Source organism: Muscardinus avellanarius, assembly GCF_963383645.1.
Source record: "Muscardinus avellanarius genome assembly, chromosome: 9".
Taxonomy (NCBI): domain Eukaryota; kingdom Metazoa; phylum Chordata; class Mammalia; order Rodentia; family Gliridae; genus Muscardinus; species Muscardinus avellanarius.
The window spans coordinates 46,176,990-46,199,662 of NC_137795.1; the positions used below are offsets into that span (position 1 = coordinate 46,176,990).

Consider the following 22,673-nt stretch of genomic DNA (forward strand, 5'->3'; position numbering starts at 1 on the left):
GGGCATTCGACCTCTGAGTTACACCTCCTGCTGTTTTTAAAAATTCTTTATTTATTTTGCAACAGGGTCTCATTAAGTTGCAGAAGGCCTCACTAAGTAGCTGAGGCTGCCTGCGAACCATGATCCTCCAGTCTCAGCCTCCTGAATGCTGGGGTTACAAGTATGTGCCACCATGCCTGGCTTAGTTGATGTTCTGAATCCAACCCAATATAGTCCTGAGAAAATCTTCAGAAGTCAATTTTGAGCTGTCCTTCTTTCCTTCCTTCCTTCCTTCCTTCCTTCTCTTCCTTTCATGGGGATTGAACCCAGGGACATTCTATTTCTTTTCTTTTTCTTTTTCTTTTTTTTTTTAGTGGTACTAGGGGTGGAACCCAGAGGCTTTCTACCTCTGGGCTATACTCCCAGACCTATTTTATATTTTATTTGGAAACAGGGTCTCACTAAGTAGCCGAGGCTGGCTTCGAACCTGTGCAAGCCTCCTGTCTCAGCCTCCCAAGCACAGGGATTACAAGTGTGCGCCAACCATGCCTGGCTGGGACATTCTATTTCTGAGCTACACCCTCAGCTCTATTTTATTTTATTTTATTTTTGAAGATTTAAAGACATTTATTAAAAAGATAGAAATACAGAAAATAGAAATACAAAAAATAGTTACAGCCCCATGCCAAAATGGCATGAGGGGGGAGGGTGGCCCGGGCCAACTTACCACTCCCCCTCTATTTTATTTTTATTTTGAAACATGATCTTGCTAGGTTAATGAGAATCTCACTTCCTGCTGAGTATGTCCTTGAACCTGTGTTCCTCCTGTCTTAGCCTCCCAAGTACTAGGATTATAGGTATGTGCCCAGCTGAGCTGGCACATCCTATATAATATTTTACTTGTGACAAATGTTCTATTATTGGTGACTTTTTTAGATAGTGTATCTAGCTTGCATCCTTTTTTCTTTCATTGAAATGTTGACTAAAAATTTCCTTCATTTCTATGTTTAAACAGCCAACTAAGAGGGCTCTAAGGATTCTCACTTAGCATCAAAGGCATTTAAAGAGAAGGCAAGACCCCTTGTGGTGACTGTAAAATACATTCAACAATTTTATTTATTTATTGATTGATTGATTGGTGGTACGGGGTTGCTGGAAGCCCTTCTACCTCCGGGCTACACTCCCAGACCTATTTTTACATTTTTATTTGGAAACAGGGTCTCCTAAGTCAGCGCGTGCGGCTGGCTTCGAACCTGCGCGATCCTCCTGTCTCTGCCTCCCAAGCGCGGGGATTACAAGCGTGCGCCACCACGCCCGGCATTACATTCAACAATTTTTGATAATCCTCTTGTCAAAGTGGAGCTTGATTTCCCGCTTTTGAGCATGTGCTATACCTGTGTCTGATGTGTAGAATGTGGTAGAAATGATGGATTGTGACCTCTGAGTGTAGGTCATAAAAGGAACTGCAGTTTCTTCCTTCCGGGTTCTGTCTTGGATCATTTGCTCTGGGGGAAGCCGGCCACTTCAACAGCCCCATGGGGACAGGTCCAGGCTGTGAGGACGGAGGTGTCTGCAACGGCCAGCAAGCATCTGAGGCCTCCTGCTAACGGCCATGTGAATGAAGCCTCTCAGGAACAGACCTCGCAGCCCCATTCCAGCCTTCAGATGACTGCGGCTCCTAGTGACATCTCTTTCCAGCCAAGCTGCTCCCACCAGCCAGGACCAGAGAACCTGTGAGATAACAAATATTTGCTTGTTTATTGTGGTGCTAAGGACCAAACCCAGGGCATTGTGCCTGCTCTACTACTACTGAGCTTCATCTCCAGTCCTAAATGTTTAATGTTTTAAGATGCTAAATTTGAAAGAGATGTGTTCTGCAGCAATCTTTAATATGCATATATATATATGTATATATTTACTTTATTTTATCTTTTATAGTACTGGGGATTGAACCCAGAGGCATTCTACCTTCGAGCTACACCCCCTAGCTCTTTTTATTTTTTTGCGGTACTGGGGATGGAACCCAGGGGCATTCTACCTCTGAGTTATACCACCAGACCTATTTTTATTCTTTATTTTGAAACAGGGTCTCACTGAGTTGCAAAGGGTATCACTAAGTAGCTGAGGCTGTCCACGAACCATGATCCTCTGGTCTCAGCCTCCCAAATGCTGGAATTACAAACATACATCACCACACCTGCTTCTTTTTATTTTGAAACAGGATCCTGCTAAGTTGCTGGGGCTGTCCTCGAATTTGTAATCCTCCTGTCTCAGCCTCCCACGTACTGGGATTACAGATATGCACCACCAATCCCAGCTAATTTTTTAAAAATTTATTTTATTGAAAGTAAATGTTATACATTTAATTTGTATTTGGTGCCCTCCCCCCCTCGTTTCCCTTCCCCCCTCCCGATACTTAATACCCAGGCTAACCTTGCTATATTCGTACTTTTACACCTATTTGGAAATAGCCGCTCATCAATCAAGTTCAGCCTCCTTCCTCTCTTAGTTTTCCATTCAAACTTTGCTGGGATTTCCCTTCCATTATCTGGAGTCCCTCTGGTATCCCCAATGCTCACTCGTTTGGGCATATTAGAGGAAACATATGTCCCTTCTCTTTCTGTGTTTGGCTGATCTCACTTAACATAATGCTTTCCAGCCCTTTCCATCTTCTTACAAATGACGTGATTTTGTTCTTCTTTATAGCTGAATAGAATTCCATTGTGTGTATTTCCCATAACTTTGCAAACCATTCATCTGTTGATGGGGGCCTAGGTTGTTTCCAAATTTTGGCTATTACAAATTGTGCTGCTATGAACATAGGTATGCATATGTTGCTGTATTTCTCTGTTTTCAACCCCTTTGGAAAAATACCCAGGAGTGGTAAAGCTGAATCGTATGGTGTATCTATTCCCAGTTTTCTAAGGAATCTCCACACAGATCTCCATAGTGGCTGAACTAGTTTGCACTCCCACCAACAATGTAAGAGTTCCTCTTTCCCCACATCCTCGCCAGCATTTATTATTGTTTGATTTCTTTATGCTTGTCAATCTGACTGGGGTTAGATGGAATCTCAGTGTAGTTTTGATTTGCATCTCCCTGATCGCTAATGATGAAGAACGTCTTTTCATGAATCTATTGGCATTTGTATCTCCTCTTTTGTAAAGTGTCTATTCATTTCAGTTGGATCTCTAGGTTGCTGAGAGTCTCACTATATTTCTGAGGCTGCCCTTGAACCTGAGATCCTCCTGTCTTAGCTTCCCAAGTACTGGGATTACAAGTATGCATCACCATGCAGCTGATAAGGTTTATTAAATGCTTACATACTTTTCTAAGTGTTTTTGTGCATTAACAGATTCAATCTTCATAAATCATGGCATTATATTTCTACAAGTGTTTTCTGTGAACTAACTCATTAACTTCTCACAAAATTAAAAAAGGGCTGAGGGTATAGCTTGGAGGTAGAATGCCCCTGAGTTTACTCCCTGGGAAAACAAAACAAAACAAAAAAAACCTTGAAGGATTACAGGTTCAAAACCAATTTTGGCAACTTAATGAGAACTTGTTTTCAAATAAGAAATAAAATAGATCTGGGGATGTAGCCTGGAGGTAGAAGGGCCCTGGGTTCAATCCTCAGTACCACACACAAAAAAAAAAACCCCAAAAGACAAAATAAACTGGCCATAGTGGCACATGCTTGTAATCCCAGTATTTGAGAGGCTAAAACAGAAAGATCGCAGGTTAGTGAGACCCTGTTTTAAAATAAAGAATAAAAAATAGGTTGTGTATAGCTTGGAGGTCGAATGCCCCTGGGTTCCATCCCCAGACCCGCAAAAAAAATAAATAAAAATAAAAATAAAATAAAATAAAATAAAATAAAAGTCCCAAAATAAAAATAAAGGTCCCAAAATGGATTATATGACTTCTCAAGTCTGGATTATATGACTTCTCAAGTCTCTGGGGTGTGTGTGTGTGTGTGTGTGTGTGTGTGTGTGTGTGTGCCCATGCGCACGCCTCTGGGCCATTAAACCCAGAGCCAGAGACACACTAGTACTGAGCCTTTGTAATGTCTTTTCTTTTCTTTTCTTTCTTTCTTTCTTTCTTTCTTTCTTTCTTTCTTTCTTTCTTTCTTTTTTTTTTTTTTTGCAGAACTGGGGCTTGAATCCAGGGACATTCTAATTTGGAGCTACACCCTCAGCCCTATTTTTCATTCTTATTTTGAAACAGGGTTTCAGTAAGTTGAGGTACTTACTAAGAAGCTAAGGCTGGCTGTGAAGCTGTGATCCTCCTGTCTCAGCCTCCTAAGTACTGGGATTATAAGTGTACACCATCATGCTGAGCTCTTTTTAAAAATTAAAATTTTAATTTAAGTTGGTAGCAGTGGTGCATGCCTGTAATCCAATACTTGGGAAGCTGAGAAAGGAGGATAGCAGGTTCAAGGCCAGCCTCAGCAGTTTAGCAAGACCCTATTTCCAAATAAAAAATAAAAATGCCAGGCGTGGTGGCGCACGCTTGTAATCCCAGCATTCGGGAAGCTGAGACCTGGAGGATCGCGGTTCGCGGACAGCCTCAGCTACTTAGTGAATAAAATAGTGCTGGGGATATACCTCGAGGATAGAATGTCCCTTGGTTCAATTTCACCATCACAAAAAATAAACAAATTATTAAGTTAATTAAAAATAAAAGGGCTGGGGATATAACTCTGAGATAGCATGCCCCTGTGTTCAATTCCCAGTACCAAAAGATAAAATAGAATACAATTTTATTTTGAGACAGGTCTTGCTAAATTGTCCATGTCAACCTGGAATTTGTGAATCTCCTGCCTCGACCTTTCAAGTAGCTGGGATTATGAGCATGTACCACCATGTCCAACTACATCTTCAGTCTTTTTCCAATTCTGTGACATACTAAATATAACTTCTAAGATACAACATGATTTAGTGACTCCACCTGGAAGTACCAGATTATAATTGCTTTTATAATATTCTTTTTATTTTCTATTATATTTGCTATAAATTAATATTATGTGGGTTTCTGAATTTGATTGTATTAGATTGTGGAGTAAATGCATATGTCCTGCTGTTTTTCACTTCTTTTGCATTGCCAAAGATACCAAAATATCTCCAGTTTTACAGTTGATGATGATAATGATTGTTATTATTTTGTGGTGCTGGGGATGGAACCCAGGAGCAATTTACTTCTGAGTTACACCCCCAGCCTGATTTTTTATTCTTTATTTTGAAATATGGTCTCACTAAGTTGCAGAGGGCCTCACTAAGTAACTGAGGCTGGGCATGAACCCGGATCTTCTTGTCTCAATCTTCCATGTACTGGGATTAAAAGTTTGAGCTACCATGCCTGGCTCCAGTTTTAAAACTATGTAATATTTTCCATTCTTATCCATATCTACTGAAATAATTTGATGTATATAGCAATAATGATGGTAGAATACAAAAGTGAGAATTATACTTTATTACTTTATCTTTTTTTTTTTGGTACTGAGAGATTGAACCCAGAGGCAGTCTACCTTCAAGACACACCCTCCAGCCCTTTATATATATATAATTTTTTTTTGTGGTACTGGGGATGGACCCCCAGGAACATTCCACCTCTGAGCTACACCCTTAGCCCTATATTTTAATTCTTTATTTTTGAAACAGGGTCTTACTAAGCTGCAGAAGGCCTCACTAAGTAGCTGAGACTGTCTGCGAACCAGAATCCTCCTATCTCAATCTCCCAAATGCTAGGATTACAAGCATGCACTACCACACCTGACTTCTCTTATTTATTTGTTTGTTTGTTTGTTTGTTTGTTTTGCAGTACTGGGGATGTAACCCAGGGGATTTTCTACATCTGAGCTACACTCCTGCCTATTTTTCTTCCTTTCTCTCTCCCTTCATTCCTTCCTTTCATCCATCCTTTCTTTCTTTTGTGTGGTACTGGAGATGGAACCAAGGTGCATCCTATCTCCGAGTTACAGCCCCAGCCCTATTTTTTGTTTATTTTGAAACAGGGTCTCACTGAGTTGCAAAGGGCCTCACTAAGTAGCTAAGGCTGTGTACCGCAATCCTTCTTGTCTCAGCCTCCCAAATTCTGGAATTACAAGCGTGCGCCACCATGCTCAGCTTTCATTCTTTATTTTGAAATGGGCTCTCACCAAATTGCAGAGGACCTCACTAAGTAGCTGAGGCTGGCCGCAAGACTGCGATTCTCCTGTCTCAGCCTGTACTGGTACAAGTGTGTGCCACCACGCCCGGTTCCCTTTTATATTTTTTATTTTGAAGCAAAGTATCGCTAAGTTGTTGAGGGTCTCTACTCAGTGATGCTGGCTTTGAACTTGTAATTCTCCTCTTTTAGTCTCCTAAATACTGGAATTACAGGCATGTGCCACCACGTTCAGCCTAATTTTAGTTATTGTTATTTATTGAAGACTTACTTATTTTTTTTTTTTTTTGCGGGTTTTTGGGGATGGAACCCAGGAGCATTTGACCTCTGAGTTACACCCCCTGCCCTACTTTTTATTCTTTATTCTTTATTTTTATTTTTATTTTATTTATTTATTTATTTATTTTTTTGGTGGTACTGGGGTTCCTGGAAGCCCTTCTATCTCCGGACTACACTCCCAGACCTATTTTTACATTTTTATTTGGAAACAGGGTCTCCTAAACCAGCGCGCGCGCGGCTGGCTTCGAACCTGTGCGATCCTCCTGTCTCTGCCTCCCAAGCGCGGGGATTACAAGCGTGCGCCACCACGCCCGGCTTTTATTCTTTATTTTGAAACCAGGTCTCACTGAGTTGCAGAGGGCCTCACTAAGTAGCTGAGGCTGTCCGTGAACCGCGATCCTCCAGGTCTCAGCCTCCTGAATGCTGGGATTAAAAGCGTGCGCCACCACGCCCGGCTTATTTGACTATCATACTGACCTGTGAAGATTGGTATTAATATTGCTTCCACTTTCCAGATGTTGTAACTAAGTAACTTCCCAAAGTTATACAAAAATTAAATAGCAGAAACAGTTTTCAATGCTAAGCTAAGTGAAAGAAGCCAGTCATGATTCCATTTATTTGGACTGCCCAGAACAGGCAAATCTACAGATACCAAGAGTACATTCGTGGTTCTTTATGGCTGGAGCAGGGAAATTGGAAATCTCCTGATGGGTATGGAATTCATTTGAGAGGTGAATAAAAAATGTTTTGGTGTGTACTGAGGATTGAACCCAGAGGCATTCTACCTCCGAGCTACATCTTCACCCTATTATTTATTTATTTATTTATTTATTTATTTATTTATTTATTTATGGTGCTAGGGATTGAACCCAGGGGCATTCTACCTCTGAACTACACCCTGAGCCTGATTTTTTTATTCTTTATTTTTGTTTTTATTTTTTATTTTATTTTATTTTTTGCAGGTCTGGGGATGGAACCCAGGGGCATTCGACCTCGGAGCTACACCCTCTGCCCTATTTTTTAATTCTTTATTTTGAAACCGGGTCTCACTGAGTTGCAAATGGCCTCACTAAGTAGCTGAGGCTGTCTGCGAACCGCAATCCTCTGGTCTCAGACTCCTGAATGCTGGGATTACATCCGTGTGCCACCACGCCCAGCATATTTTTATTTATTTATTTTTTTTGGTGGTACTGGGGTTCTTGGAAACCTTTCTACTTCCAGGCTACACTCCCAGACCTATTTTATATCTTTTTATTTGGTAACAGGGTCTCTTAAGCCAGCGTGGCTGGCTTCGAACCTGCGCGATCCTCCTGTCTCCGCCTCCCAAGCGTGTGGATTACAAACGTGTGCCACCAGGCCTGGCTTTATTCTTTATTTTGAAACAGGATTTCAGTCAGTTGCAGAGTATCTGAGGAGTATCTAAGTATCTGAGGCTGACTGGGCTGACTGTGAACCTGGGATCCTCCTATCTCAGCGTCCCAACTACTGGGGTTACAAGTGTGCGCCACCATGCTGGTTTTATTTTTATTTTGAAACGTCTCACTAGTTTGATAAGAGCCTCAGTACTTTCTGAGGCTGTCTTCCACTCTGTGATCCTCCTATCTCAGCCTTTCCAGTATTGGGATTACAAGTATGAGCCACCATGCCTGGCAGGGATATCCTGTTTCAAAATAAAATTGAAAAAGGGCTGGGGGAGCTGGGTGTGGTTGTGCATGCTTGTAATTCCAGTTCTTGGGAGGCTGAGACAGGAGGATTGCATGTTCATAGCTAGCCCAGTGAGGCCCTCTGCAAGTTAGTGAGACCCTGTTTCAAAAATAAAGAATAATGCCGGGCATGGTGGCACACGCTTGTAATCCCCGCGCTTGGGAGGCTGAGACAGGAGGATCGCACGGGTTCGAAGCCAGCCTCAGCTACTGAGTGAGGCTCTCAGCAACTTAGTGAGACCCTGTTTCCAAATAAAATATAAAAAAGGTTTGGGAGTATAGCCCGGAGGTAGAAAGCCTCTGGGTTCCACCCCAGTACCACACACACACACACACACACACACACACACACACACAAGAATAATAAGCTGGGTGTGGTGGCGAGCACTTGTAATCCCCGCGCTTGGGAGGCAGAGACAGGAGCTTGGGAGGCAGAGACAGGAGGATTGCGCAGGTTCAAAGCCAGCCGTGCGTGCTGGCTTAGGAGACCCTGTTTCCAAATAAAAATGTAAAAATAGGTCTGGGAGTGTAGCCCCGAGGTAGAAGGACTTCCAGGAACCCCAGTACCACCACCAAAAAAAAAAAAAAAAAAAAAGAATAAAATAGTGCTGGGGGTGTAGATCAGAGGTAGAATGACCTTGGGATCCATCCATGGCACCAGGAAAAAGAAAATAAAAAGGGCTGGGGTAAAATGGTTGTAGTAGTACATACCAGTAATCCCAGGATTTGAGAGACAGAAGGCTTGCAGATTCGAGGCCAGCCTCAGCAATATATATATATTTCAAGTACAGGGATTGTTGTGTTTAAAATTGTAGGTTAAAGTTTTATAACAAAGTGCTATGAGAGTGCAGTGTGGTGTAGTTGTTAAGAAATTGCTTAAACTAATAATGTTGATCAATAATATTGTACAAGAGTATTTTTTTTAAGTTAAATAGTCTTAAATAAGTTTAAACTTTAAGTCTATTAGTTAAGGTCATCCACCCTAGCTAAGGACATCCACCCTAGTTAAGGTCATCCGCCCTAGCTGAGAGCATCTGCCCGAGTCCGGGTCGCATACCTTAGATAAGAGACCCTCTCTCATGTGATCTGAGGTGACCCTCTCTCATGTGACCCTGTTATATTAAAAGCCCTAGCTGAGGGCTTCCGCCCTAGCTAAACCCCCTGCCCCTACCCTATTATCTTAAAAAACCTTCTGGACAAGTTACCTTATTGGATGGAAGCTGTAAATTCAAAAAGCATCATCAGTGATGTAACAGAATGACTTGCAAGATATTGTACAACTGTATAAAAATCCCCCCCCAAATGGCGATCTTGGCCCTTGACACATGCGCTTGGGTCCAGGTTCGAACCTGTAATAAAGTGTGGCTTGATGGACTAATCATTGGCTGTGGACAGTTATGCTCTCTACAAAAGGATTATAGGCCTACGTTAGCATGTGCTGCTTGAGTAATGATTTTGAGCATATTATGTGATTGTCTTTGGAGGAACATCCATGAAGTCCATTGCTCATTTAATTTAATGTAATGTAATTTTTTTTTTTTTTTGCGGTACTGGGGATGGAACCCAGGGTCATTGTACCTCCAAGCTACACCCCCAGCCCTATTTATTTATTTATTTATTTATTTATTTATTTATTTATTTATTTATTGTGGTACTGGGGATAGAACCCAGGGGCATTTTACCTCTGAGCAACACCGCAAGCCCTATTTTTTATTCTTTATTTTGAAACAGGGTCTCACTGAGTTGCAAAGGGCCTCACTAAGTACCTGAGGCTGGCTGTGAACTATCATCCTCCTGCCTCAGCCTAACGAATGCTGGGATTACAAGCGTGTGCCACCATGCCCTGTTTATAGGCTACTTTTTAAATATAAAGGGGGAGGCAGTATTTTACCATGGGGAAATTATAAACTCTAACATCACAATAACAAAACTGACATTATGTCTCATTGCACTGAGAAGGACACACATGGGTGTGGTGGTGCATGTTTGTAATCCCAGCATTCGGGAGGCTGAGACAGGAGGATGATAGTTCACAGCCAGCCTCAGGTACTTAGTGAGGCCCTTTGCAACTCAGTGAGACCCTGTTTCAAAATAAAGAATAAAAAAATAGGGCTGGGGGTGTAGCTCAGAGGTCAAATGCCTCTGGGTTCCACCCCCAGTACCACAAGAAAAAAAAAAAAAAGATACATATCATCTATGTAGTATACCTGACAAATTTACTTAACTCGAATGTAATCATAAGGAAGAAAAAATACAAACTGAGGAACATTCTTCAAAATAGTAGGATTCTTCAAAAAGCCAATGTTATAAAAATAAATCTGAAAAACTGGATTCTAGGCTGAAAGAGTTTAAAAATTGTAACTAAATGTAATGAATGATTTTTTTTTTTGTGTCCTGGATTGAAAAAAAAGTCAGCTAAAAGGGTTTATTTTGGGGAAATTCAAATACGCTCTGTATGTTACAAATATATTGTATTAGTATTACATAATGGAATTTTGATTATGTAGAATATCTTTGTTCCTAGTACATATGTATTGAAACATAAAGGGTAACAGTGTTTGCAATAATCTCAAATTGAGCAAAATAAGCCATACACACAGGGCGAAACAAACGTGGAGAAATATTAGAAGACAGTGAATATTGGATTATATGGCTGTACGTTGTATTTTCCTTTTAACTTTTCTCCTGTAAAGTTTATATTTTTGAAAATAAAACGCTGAAAAAGTAAAATCTCTTAAAAACCCAGGCAGCATTTCCTGTTTTGTTGAGCTGAGTATCTTTCGAGTAAGACTAGCCACTTGGTTATCTAAGGATGGAGTTGTACACCTGAGGAGGGAGTTAATGGTCAGAATGTGCATTCTTTTTTTTTTTTTTTTTTTCAGACACTGGGGATTAAACCCAGAGGTATTGTACCTTCAAGTTAAACCCCTACGCCTATTTTTTATTCTTTATTTTGACAAAACTCTCTCACTAGGTTGCGGGGGCCTCACCAGGCCCTAAGTGACCATGAGCCCGCGATCCTCCTGTCTTAGCCTCTCAGACTACTGCGATTACAAAGCTTGCGCCACCACTCCCGGCCTGGATGTGTCTCTTTCAAAGCGATTGTCATTAAGGAATCAAGAGAACACTGCGATTATTGTTTTGTGCCAGAATTAACTTGATTCACATTTTCATTAGTTAGCCTGGTAAGGTGGAAAGAGTGGAACCAGCCAGACCTGAACTTCGATCTCGGTTGGTTAACTGTCTAACCGCTTAGGACTTGGTTTTCTCATTGCCAAATGGATAAAACAACGACACAACGACTTGGCCTGGCTGTTAGGCTGTCATCACACGGTATTTACAACACTGGGCTTCGGGTTTCTGTGCAAAAGTCTCACTCTGAAGGCTCTGGGCACCCGCTCCTCCGGTCAACTCCTGCCCTCGTGTGGGGATGGAGGGGACGGAGAGCAAACGACTTCCCCAAGGTCACCCCGCTCACCCGCTCCGGCCCGGGGTCCGGCGCCCTTTCCCCGCCCGCCCGAGAGGCGGCGGCGGCGCTCGCGGGGATGCGAGGACGGGGGGCCGAGGGAGCGGCGGCGGCGGCGGCGGCGCGGGCGCGTGGCCGGGGCGCGGGCGCGGGCGGGCGGGCGGGGGTCCCGGGGCGGGGCGGGGCGGGGCGGGTCCTCTCGGCCCCGCGGGCGGGGCGGCGGCGCGGCGGCGGCGCAGGCGCGGTTCCCGCCTCCTCCGGCCGGCGGCGGCGCGAGTGGAGGCTGCACCGGGCCGGGCCGGCTCCCGCGTCGCCCCCGCCGCCGCCGCGCAGCCCCGCCGCGCAGGATGAGCTCCCGCAAAGGTGAGTGTCGGCGGCGCCGCGCCCGCCCGCGCCCGGCCGCCGGCCGTTAACGCGTGTGTCTCGTCTCTCCGCAGTGCTGGCCATTCAGGCCCGAAAGCGGAGGCCGAAAAGAGAGAAACACCCGAAAAAGTGAGTCCGCGCGGCGCCGTCCCGGGCCCTGCGCGCCGGCGGGGTCGCGGGGCGGCGCCGGGGAGTGGCGGGGCCGGGGGCGGCGGGCGGGCGGGCGGGGGAGGGGCGGCCCGGCGGGACCCCGGCCGGCGGCCCCGCCTCTCGGCCTGGCGGGCGAGCTCCGCGCGGCGCCGGGGGCGCGGGGAAACTTTGCGCAGGGCGGGGCGCGCCGGGGGCGCGGGCGCGGGCGCGGGGTGCGGGGTGCGGGGGTGCGGCGCCCGATCCCCCGCGCCCAGCTGCCCCGGCCCCGCCGGGAGCCGCCTCCCAGCGCGGCTCCGAGGCCGCAGAGCGCCGCCTCTCTCGGGTCGGGTCGCCCGGCGTTTCCACGGTTCACCCTGCCTCTCGATGGGTTGCTTCACGCTTCCTTTTGAGCGAGACTCTTCGGTGTGCGCCCTTTGGGTACCGCAGGGCATGGCCGTCCAGGAGCGTCTTGAATAAGAACGTGGAAGCTTCTGTTTTGCTTTCTTTGGGGGTACCTGCAGCACCCCTAGGCCTTTTCCCTGGCGCGTCGGCCTTGGTCACTCTGCCTAGTGAATTTCTTACCCATTGGTGGCATCTCGGAAAACTGGCAAAGTCTTTACTAACGTCGTGGGATTTTTTTTTTTTTTTACAGCAGGATTTTCCTTTAAAACGAAACATAATTATTTGAAGGTATTTTTAGAGTTGCACAAAATGTGGATCCTAACTTTTCTTAAGGAAATCCCGTTAGGGAAGAGGACTTAACATTTAAGGGCCTGAAAGATGTGAGAGTAAACCCTGGATGTTGGGTCTTAGGTCTCTTAGGTCGTTAAAATGGAGTGGGTTTCTGAGGTAGGTTGCCCTTAAATACTGCTAGCTTTCGAGTCCATTGGAACCGTACGTTTGGGATTTCATTTTGTGAACCACTGAAGTTTAGACCTTAAGTCTTAAGAACTGTAGTATTTTGGATTCTGGGTGCTGAGGTTTAATCACTGTTTCTAATTCAGAACACTGATTTAGTTCCGTATAGCCCATTCTGTTCAGAAACAAAAAGGAATTAAAAAAAAACATGATCCTAAATTTGAGGATGACTGTGTATGTATGTATTTGTGTGGATAATTGTGTGTGGGTACAGGTAAAAAAAAGTTCTAATTCAGTGTATATTTCATATTTCAGGGTATGATTTTCTAAAGGTCAAGAGCCTTTTGGTGTGCTGTAGTTTGAATTTGTGTGATTTGTTTAATTTTTGGTAGGGATTAGACCCCAGGGTGTACCTCTGCGGTGTACACCCTTAGCCCTTATTTTTTTTTGTTTTGAAACAGGGTCTCTGCTAGGTTGCTGGGGCTCACCTTGAGTCTTTAATCCTGTCTCAGCCTCTGAGTACTGGAATTACAGGTGTACACCACTGCAGCTGGCTGTGTAGTATGTTTATAAGAAATTACTGAATATCCACAGTGTCCTACCTTTATTTTCACTAGTCAGTCTGCCAGTTTTTTCTATAGCATACTGTGATAAGATTTAAAGAAAAATAATAACAACAAAAAAACAGCTATTGATGAAGTGAACTGCTGGGTCTGCGAAGTAGTTAAGAAGAGACTGGCCCTATTACATAACTGATTGAGGCAGTGCCATTTTTTTCTAACTTAATTTTTTGAGTCACGACATTATCATTTGAAATAATTGCTTAAGGCTGGGCATGGTGGCACACACCTGTGAACCCAATAATGAGGAGGCCGAGTTAGGAATATCATGCAAGTCTGAGGCCGAGCTTAGCAATTTAGAGAGAACCTGCTTTAAAATAAATAGAAGTCGGGCGTGGTGACACATACTTGTAATCCCAGCATTTGGGAGGCTGAGACAGGATTGCAGTTCGAGGTCAGCCTCAGCTTAGTGAGGCCCTTTGCAACTACGTGAGACCCTGTTTCAAAATAATAAAAAAATAGGGCTGGAAGTGTACCTTTGAGGTAGAATGCCCCTGAGTTCCATCCCTAGTACCAAAAAGAAAAAAAAAAAAAAAAAAAAGAGAGAGAGAGAGAGAGAGAGAGAGAGAGAGAAAGAGAAATAAAGAGCTGGGCATGGTGGCACACATTTGTAATCCCAGTACTTGGGAGGCTGAGACATGAGGATCCTGGTTTGCAGAAAGCCTCAGTTACTTAGGTCCTCCCCACTTAGTGAGACTGTTTCAAAATAATAAGGTGTGGTGGCACACACTTGTAGTCCCAGCATTCTGGAGGCTGAGAGAGCAGAGGATTGTGGTTCCCAGACAACCTCAGCTGCTTAGCGAGGCCCTTCGCAACTCAGACCCTGTTTCAAAAATAAAGACTAGCAGGGCATGGTGGCTTATACTTGTAATTCCAAAGTTCTGGAGGCTGAGACCAGAGGATTCCGGTTTGTGGTCAGCCTCAGCTAGTTTGTGAAGCCTTCCACAACTTAGACCCTGTCTCAAAGAATAAGAAATAGGGCAGGGGGTGTAGCTCAGAGGTTGAATGCCCCTGGGTTCCATCCCCAGACCTGCAAAAAAAAAAAAAAAAAAAAAAAAAAAGACTAAAAATTAGGTCTGGGGGTGTAGTTTGTAGGTAGAATGGTCCTGGATTCATTCCCCAGCACCATAAGAAAATAAAACTGGGATGTCATGGCACATTCCTATAATCCTAGTACTTAGGAGGCTGAGACAAGAGGATTGCAGGTTTGTGGACCGCCTCAGCAAGTAGTGAGACCATTCAAAATAAAATAGGGATAATGGCTTAGAGGTAGAACACCCCCAGGTTCAATCCCCAGTATCACATACACACACAAAAACAAAACAGGATGGAGGTGTAGCTCAGAGGTAAAATGCCCTGGGTTCCATCCCTAAATCCAAAATATTTTTTCTTGATATAATTTATTTGTGTATTCAACAAGTATTTGTGTGCCTTAGAAGATGGTGAAAGAGTTTTGAAACCCACGCTCCTCTTTCATCCTATGGAGATTTGGAAATACCACAAAGAGGATGACAAGGAAGATAATTTCAGTTAGTGCTAAAGAATAAGAAAATTTACCTGGGGCTCCTTAAATAATATTATGATAAAGGATGTTTGTGCCAGTCACTTCTGATTGCTTCTATGCATTTATACCTAGTGACAACTAGGTATATTTTTCTCATCTAATTCATTCATTCAGTACTGGAGGTTGAACTCATGGGCATTCTACCTCCAAGCTATACTCCCAGCCCTTTTTTTTTTTTTTTTTTTTGAAACAGGGGCTGAGGGTCTCACTAGATTGCTAAGAGTCTTAAGTATTGGTGAGGCTGTCCTCGAACCTGGGATTCTCCTGTCTCAGCCCCCTAAGTGAGTACTGGAATTACAAGTGTGTATTACCATGCCAGGTTATATACTATACTCTTTCGCAAGCATGCATGTGCGTGTGTGTGTGTGTGTGTGTTTTTCTGGAGATTGAAATTGAATCCAGGGTTATTTTACCTCCTTAGCTATACCCCAGTCCTGTTTTTTTTTTTTTTTTTAAATTTATGGTACTGGAGATTGAACCCCAGGGCAATGGATCACTATGCCTGGTTTACACTATAATCTCTCTTTTTTTTTTTTTTGGCGGGTTTGGAGATGGAACCCAGAGGCATTTGATCTTTGAGCTACACCCCCTGCCCTATTTTTTATTCTTTATTTTGAAACAGGGTCTCATTGAGTGAGTTGCAGAGGGCCTCACTAAGTAGCTGAGGCTGTCTGTGAACCGCGATCCTCTGGTCTCAGCCTCCCGAATGCTGGAATCACAAGCATGCTGGAATCACAAGCGTGCACCACCATGCCCGGCTAGGCTACACTATAATTTTAATTCAGGAAAAGCTACTTGTATTTGACCAGTTTTTTCTTTTTTCTTTTTGGCTTTTGTTTTGTGATAACTGAGGACTGAACCAGGGGCATTTTACCTCCAAGATATACCCCAGCCATTTATTTATTTATTTATTTATTTATTTATTTATTTATTTATTGCGGTACTGGGGATAGAACCCAGTGGCATTCTACCTCTGAGCTACACCTCCATCCCTATTTTTAAAAAAAATTTTTTTTTTTTTTTTTTTTTTTTTTTTTGGTGGTACTGGGGTTCCTGGAAGCCCTTCTACTTCTGGGCTACACTCCCAGACCTATTTTTACATTTTTATTTGGAAACAGGGTCTCCTAAGCCAGCGCGCACGGCTGGCTTCGAACCTGCGCGATCCTCCTGTCTCTGCCTCCCAAGTGCGGGGATTACAAGCATGCGCCACCACGCCCGGCCTAAAAATATTTTTTATTTTGAGACAGGGTCTTATTGAGTTGCAAAGGGCTTCCTCACTAAGTAGCTGAGACTGGCCTCCTCAATGCTGGGATTACTAGAATGCACCACCACGCCCAGCTCTTCTTTTATTTTGAAATGGTCTAGAAAAGTTGCGGAGGGCCTCACAAGTTGCTGAGGCTGGTCATGAATTACTATCCTCCTGTCAGCCTCCCAAGTATGTGTCATCACTCCCAGCTGTATTTGACCAGTTTTTATACACACACTATAGTTTTATCACATTATATTGCTTGTGTTGAATAGGATGCAGTACTGTTTCATCACCACCATGACCCCCCTCTCCTTTTCCTTTAAATAATCCCACTGGAGGAGGGCTTAGGGCATGGTGGCTCATGCCTGTATCCCAGTACTTGGGAGCCTGAGACAGGAGGTTTGAGACCACCTCAGCAAATTAGTGAGACCCTCAGCAACCTAGTGAGACCCATTTTCAAAACAAAAAATAAAAAAGTCCAGGCATAGTGGCTCATGCTTGTAATCCCAGTATTTGGGAGCCTCAGACAGGAGGATCGCAGGTTCAAGAACATTCTCAGCAAGTAGTGAGACTGTTTCAAAAAAATAAAAAGGAAGCTGGGCCTGGTGGCGCATGCTTGAAATCCCAGCATTTGGGAGGCTGAGACTAGAGGATTGCAGGTTTGTGGACAGACAGCATCAGCTACTTAGTGAGGCTCTTTGCAACTCAATGAGACTCTGTTTCAAAATAAAGAATAAAAAGCTGGGTATGGTGGCACACACTTATAATCCTCACACTTGGGAGGATGAGACAGGAGGATCACACAGGTTCGAAGCCAGCCTCAGCTACTTGGTGAGGTTCTCAGCAACTTAGTGAAACCGTTTCAAAATAAAATAGGTCTGGGGGTATATAGCCTGGAGGTAGAAGCCCCTGGGTTCCACCCCCAGTACCACCCAAAAAAAAAAAAAAGGGCTGGGGTAAGCTTGGAGGTAGAATGCCCCAGGGTTCCATCCCCAGTACCTCAAAAAACAAACAAACAAACAAACAAAAAACCCCAAGTTTGGTGGTGCACGATTGTAATCTCAATACTGGGGAGGTTGTGGGGAGGCTGAGACTGGAGGATCACAGGTTCCCTGCTTGCTTCAGCTACTTCTTGAGGCTTTCTGCAACTTAGAATTTGTGTGTGTGTGTGTGTGTGTGTGTGTATGTGGTACTAGGGGTGGAATCCAGGGGCATTCTACCTTTGAGCTACACTCCAGCCTTATTTATTTTGAAACTGGGTCTCACTAAATTGCAAAGGACCTCACTTCACTAAGTAGCTGAGGCTGTCTGCGAATCATGATCCTATGGTCTCAGCCTCCCGAATGCTGGGATTACAAGTGTGCGCCACCACGCCCGGCTAGAACTTGTTTTAAAGCTTGAAGGTAGAAATACCCTGAGTTTCATTCCCAGTACTGTTAAAAACAACAACAACAACAACAACAACAACAACAACAACAAAAAAAAAACACGCTAGTAGTGTAGGTCAGAGGTAGAATGCCTATGAGTTCAATCCCCAGTACCCTAATAAATTAAAAAGGGCTAGGGGTACTGTGAATGAAGCCTAGGCTCATTCTACCTCTGAGCTACACACCCAGCCCTATTTTTTATTCTTTATTTTGAAACGGTCTCACCGAGTCACAAAGGGCCTCACTAAGTAGTTAAGGCTGGCCTCGAACCTGTGCAGTCATCCGGTCTCAGCCTCTCAAATGCTGGGATTACAAGCATGTGCCACCGTGCCTGGCTCCTTTTTGTATTTTTATTTTGAAACAGGATCTTGCTAAATTGCTAAGGTTGGCCTTGAGTCTGTGATCGTCCTTTCTCAGCCTCTCAAGTCCTGAGATTATAGGTATTTACCACCACACTAGATTAAGACCTTATATCTCGCCAAGCAGAAAGACCCTGTTTCAAAATAGCCAGGTGTGGTGTTGCATGCCTGTAATTCCAGCATTTGGGAGGCTGAGACAAGATCACTGGTTTGCGGACAACCTTACCCACTTAATGGGGCCCTCTGTAACTTAGTGAGACCCTGTTTCAAAATAAAGAATAAAAAATATTGGGCTGGGGATGTAGCTCAGAGGTAGAATATCCCTGGGTTTCATCCATAGTACTGCAAAAAAAAAAAAAAAAGTACTTGAGAGGCTGAGATAGGATCATAAATTCATGGCCAGCCTCAGCAATTTAGCAAGGCTGTCAGCAACTTATTGTGACCCTGTTTCAAAAATAAAGTAAGAGCTGGGTGTGGTGGGCTCAGGCTTGTAATCCCAGTATTTGGGAGACTGAGCTAAGAGGATCTGAGGTTTAAGGACAGCCTCAGCAAGTAGTGAAACTGTTATCAACCTATGGAAACCCTGTTTCAAAATAAAAACAAAATAGGGCGGGTGGGTGTGTAGTGCCACACACACACACACACACAAAAAAAAAAAAAAAAAAAAAAACAAAGAGAAAAGAAAAAAGAAAAATACATTAGGGCTGGGGATGTGGCCCAGAGATAGAATGCCAGGAAAGCACTCTGCCTCACTGAGCTAAACCCCAGACCTATTCAGACATGTTTTATTTGCAACACTAATGATTAATTTTTTATTTGCAACACTAATGATTAATTTCATTAGCAGTGCTTTTTTTTTTCTTTTTTCTTTTTTTTTTTTTTGGTGGTACTGGGGTTCCTGGAAGCCCTTCTACTTCTGGGCTACACTCCCAGACCTATTTTTACATTTTCATTTTGGAAACAGGGTCTCCTAAGCCAGCGCGGGGCTGGCTTCAAACCTGCGCGATCCTCCTGTCTCCGCCTCCCAAGCGCGGGGATTACAAGCGTGCGCCACCACGCCCGGCGATTAGCAGTGCTTTTGAATCAGTTAAAGAGTTTTCCAGAGTATATTTAGAAAACTTTTTTTTTTTTTTTTTTTTTTGCAGGACTGGGGTTAGAACCCAGGGGCATTCTACCTCCGAGCTACACCCCAGCCCTATTTTTTAGTCTTTTATTTATTTTTAATATATTTTACTTTATTTTTTCTTACGGATCGGGGAATGGAACCAGGGGCATTCAACCTCTGAGCTACACCCCCTGTCCTATTTTTTATTCTTTATTTTGAAACAGGGTCTCACTCAGTTGCGGAGGCCCTCATAAGTAGCTGAGGCTGTCTGCGAACTGCTATCCTCTGGTCTCAGCCTCCCGAATGAATTACAAACTGGGATTACAGGCGTGTGCCACCATCCCAGCCTATTTTATTTCTTTTTATTTCAACCCACATTTAATTTAAAGTTGATTCAAATTTTAACGTTTTTTATTTTTTGAAACAGGATCTCACTGAGTTTCAAGGGCCTAAGTAGCTGAGGCTGCCTGCGAAATGCCATCCTCCAGTCTCTTCCTCCCGAATGCTGGGATTACGAGCATGCACCACCACACTCGGCTCCCCCAACCCTGTTTTTATTCTTTATTTTGAAACAGGCTCTCACTGAGTTGCAAAGGGCTTAAGTAGCTGAGGCTGTCTGCAAATCACTATTCTCCTGTCTCAGCCTCCCAAATGTTGGGATTACAAGCATGCACCACTGCGTCTGGCTGCATTATTCTATTTCTGAAATATACCCCTGGCCCTTTTTTATTTGGGAACAGGGTCTCACTAAGTTTCTGAGGGTCTCCCTAAATTGCTGAGGCTGTCCTTGAACCTGTGATCCGCCTATTAGACTCCCAAGTACTGGGATTATAAGGTTTTTGTCTCCAGGCCTTGCCAGTTTTTTTTTTTTTTTTTTTTTCCTGTACTGGGGATGGAACCCAGGAGTATTCTACCTCTGAGCTACATCCTCAGCCCTACTTTTAACTCTTTTTTTTTTTTTTTTTTTTTTTTTTTTGGTGGTACTGGGGTTCCTGGAAGCCCTTCTACCTCTGGGCTACACTCCCAGGGGCTACACTCCCAGACCTATTTTTTAACTTTTTTATGTGGAAACAGGGTCTTTTAAGCCAGTGTGGCTGGCTTCGAACCTGCGTGATCCTCCTGTCTCCGCCTCCCGAGCGCGGGGATTACAAGCCTGCGCCACCACGCCCTGCTAACTTCTTATTTTGAAAGGGGGTCTCACTGAGTTGCAAAAGGGGATAAGTAGCTGAGGCTGTCCATGAACTGCGATCCTCTGTCTCAGTCTTCCAAATGCAGATGCTGGGCGTGCCCCACCACGCCCGGCTCCTCTTGCCTATTTAGTATATTAAATTTACAGAAAAGCTGTGATAATAGCATGGCGTATAATTCAATCCATATTACTAGAGATATGGTACTTCTTGAATCCATATATGAGACCAACATTGTTTATATCTTTTTTTTTTTTTTTAACTGTACTGGAGATGGAACCCCAGGAGCTTTCTAACCCTGCGCTATACCCCCAGCCCTATTTTCTATTCTTTATTTGAAATAGGGTCTTACTAAGTTGCTAAGGGCCTCATTATGTAGCTGAAGCTGGCTACAAACCTGTGATTCTCTTGTCTCAGCCTCCCAAGTACTGGGATTGCAAGCATGTGCCACCATGCCTGGCTAAACTGTTTTTTTTGAGCAATGTTTTCTGAGAAAGTGTCTTGACATATATTTGGGCCTATATAATACTCTATGCTGAGTTCTTAGCTTCAGTAAATGAACCTTATGAAATATACCCGTAGGTACTTTGTAGGTATTTGAGTCATGTTCTACATTGAATGCCTTTGTAGTCAAGTATCTTTGCTGATGTGCTTAAAATTAATAATCGGAGCCTGGTGTGGTGGTGCATGCTGCTTGTAATTCCAGTACTTGGGAAGCTGAGACAGGAGGATTGCAGGTTTGAAGCCAGCCTCAACAAGTTAGGCCCTCTGCAACTTAGTGAGACCCTGTTTCAAAATAAAGAATAAAAAATAGGGCTGGAGTTTAGCACCAGGTTCAATCTCTGGTGCCACACACAAAAAAATTGGTTTGACAATAAATAATTGGTTTGACAATTATTGGTTTGACAAGGATTGTTTTATATGTCTCTTGGATCAATTATTATTTACTTTTTTTTTTGCGGGTTTGGGGATGGAACCCACGGGTATTTAACCTCCAAGCTATACCCCCTGTCCTGTTTTTTTTTTTATTCTTTATTTTGAAACTGGGTCTCACTGAATTGCAGAGGGCCTCACTAAGTACCTGAGGCTGTCTGTGAACCACAATCCTCTGGTTTCAGCCTTCCGAATGCTGGGATTACAAGCGTGTGCCACCATGCCCAGCTTCTTATTTTTTATTCTTTATTTGGAAACAGGGTCTCACTAAGTTGTGGAGGGCTTCACCAAGTAGCTGAGGCTGTCTGTGAACACTATCCTCTGGTCTCAGCCTCCTGAATGCTGGGATTACAAGCATGTGCCACCAAGCTCACTCCCGACTACTCTAGGATCAGTTATTAATGTAAATATTTTTTTAGACATAATTTTCAAGTCAATTTCTTAGATTGTGAGGCCTAAAGTATAGGGACAAGAGGTAACATATGGCTGGTACTGTGGAATGCTTTAAACTTGGATATATTGTAAGAAATGCACTATACTTTCATTCACTTCAGCTAAACATATAGTCTGGGTGACTGAATCTTCTGTGCTGCTGAGGGTTAGTGGATCTGCCCCTAGATGGACTGTGTGTACTTGGCTGGTTTAATAGGTAGGGTGGGAGAAAGGGTAAACATATACTTTAAGCCACTAGCTACATCCCCAGGAAGCACAAGTTTAGTGGACATGTAGTTAAGATAGGAAATCTAGGTAGATTTGTGGCAGCCAGGCATGGTGGCCCATACCTGTAATTCCAGTACTTGGGAGGCTGAGACAGAAAGACCACAGGTTTCTGGCCAGCTTGAGTAACCTAGTTAATACTCTTTTTTCAAAAACAAAAAATGTAAAAGAGGGCTATGAGTGTAGTTCAGAGGTAAAGGGCTTCTGGGTTCAATCCCTAGTACCACAAAAAAAAAAAAAAAAAAAAAGATTCATGGCTCTTAGCAATTCTTGTGTGCTTGGACGCTATTTTTACTTCTGCCATTCATGATACAAAAATGATGCTACTGTTTCTGTTGCCATCTGGCTATTGCAGTCAATTGTATAGGAAATCTTACCCTACTGATTATTTGTGTTCCTAAAATATCCTATTGATGGTTCTTTGGGTTGGAGGAGCATGGTATTTTATACTAAAAAAGGTGTTACTGGCCGGGTGTGGTGATTTATGCCTGTAATCTCAGTACTTGGGTGGCTGAGAAGAGGATGCACGTTTTTGGCCAAACCTGGAAAACCTTAGGAGGCCGGCAGCAA

General features: G+C 43.6%; 1 protein-coding gene across 4 annotated transcripts in view; it reads left to right on the forward strand.

Annotated features, from left to right (window-relative positions):
• Positions 1-11,939: 11,939 nt before the first annotated feature.
• Positions 11,940-22,673, forward strand: part of SRPK2 (SRSF protein kinase 2) — a gene marked incomplete at both ends in the record, with an annotated part of 207,029 nt that continues 196,295 nt past the window's right edge. For all 4 annotated transcript variants that reach the window (XM_080701014.1, XM_080701020.1, XM_080701021.1 and 1 more), the window contains 2 exons: positions 11,940-11,955; positions 12,030-12,084. In XM_080701014.1, coding sequence (XP_080557140.1) covers positions 11,940-11,955; positions 12,030-12,084 — 71 coding nt within the window. The remainder of the gene's footprint in view (positions 11,956-12,029; positions 12,085-22,673) is intronic.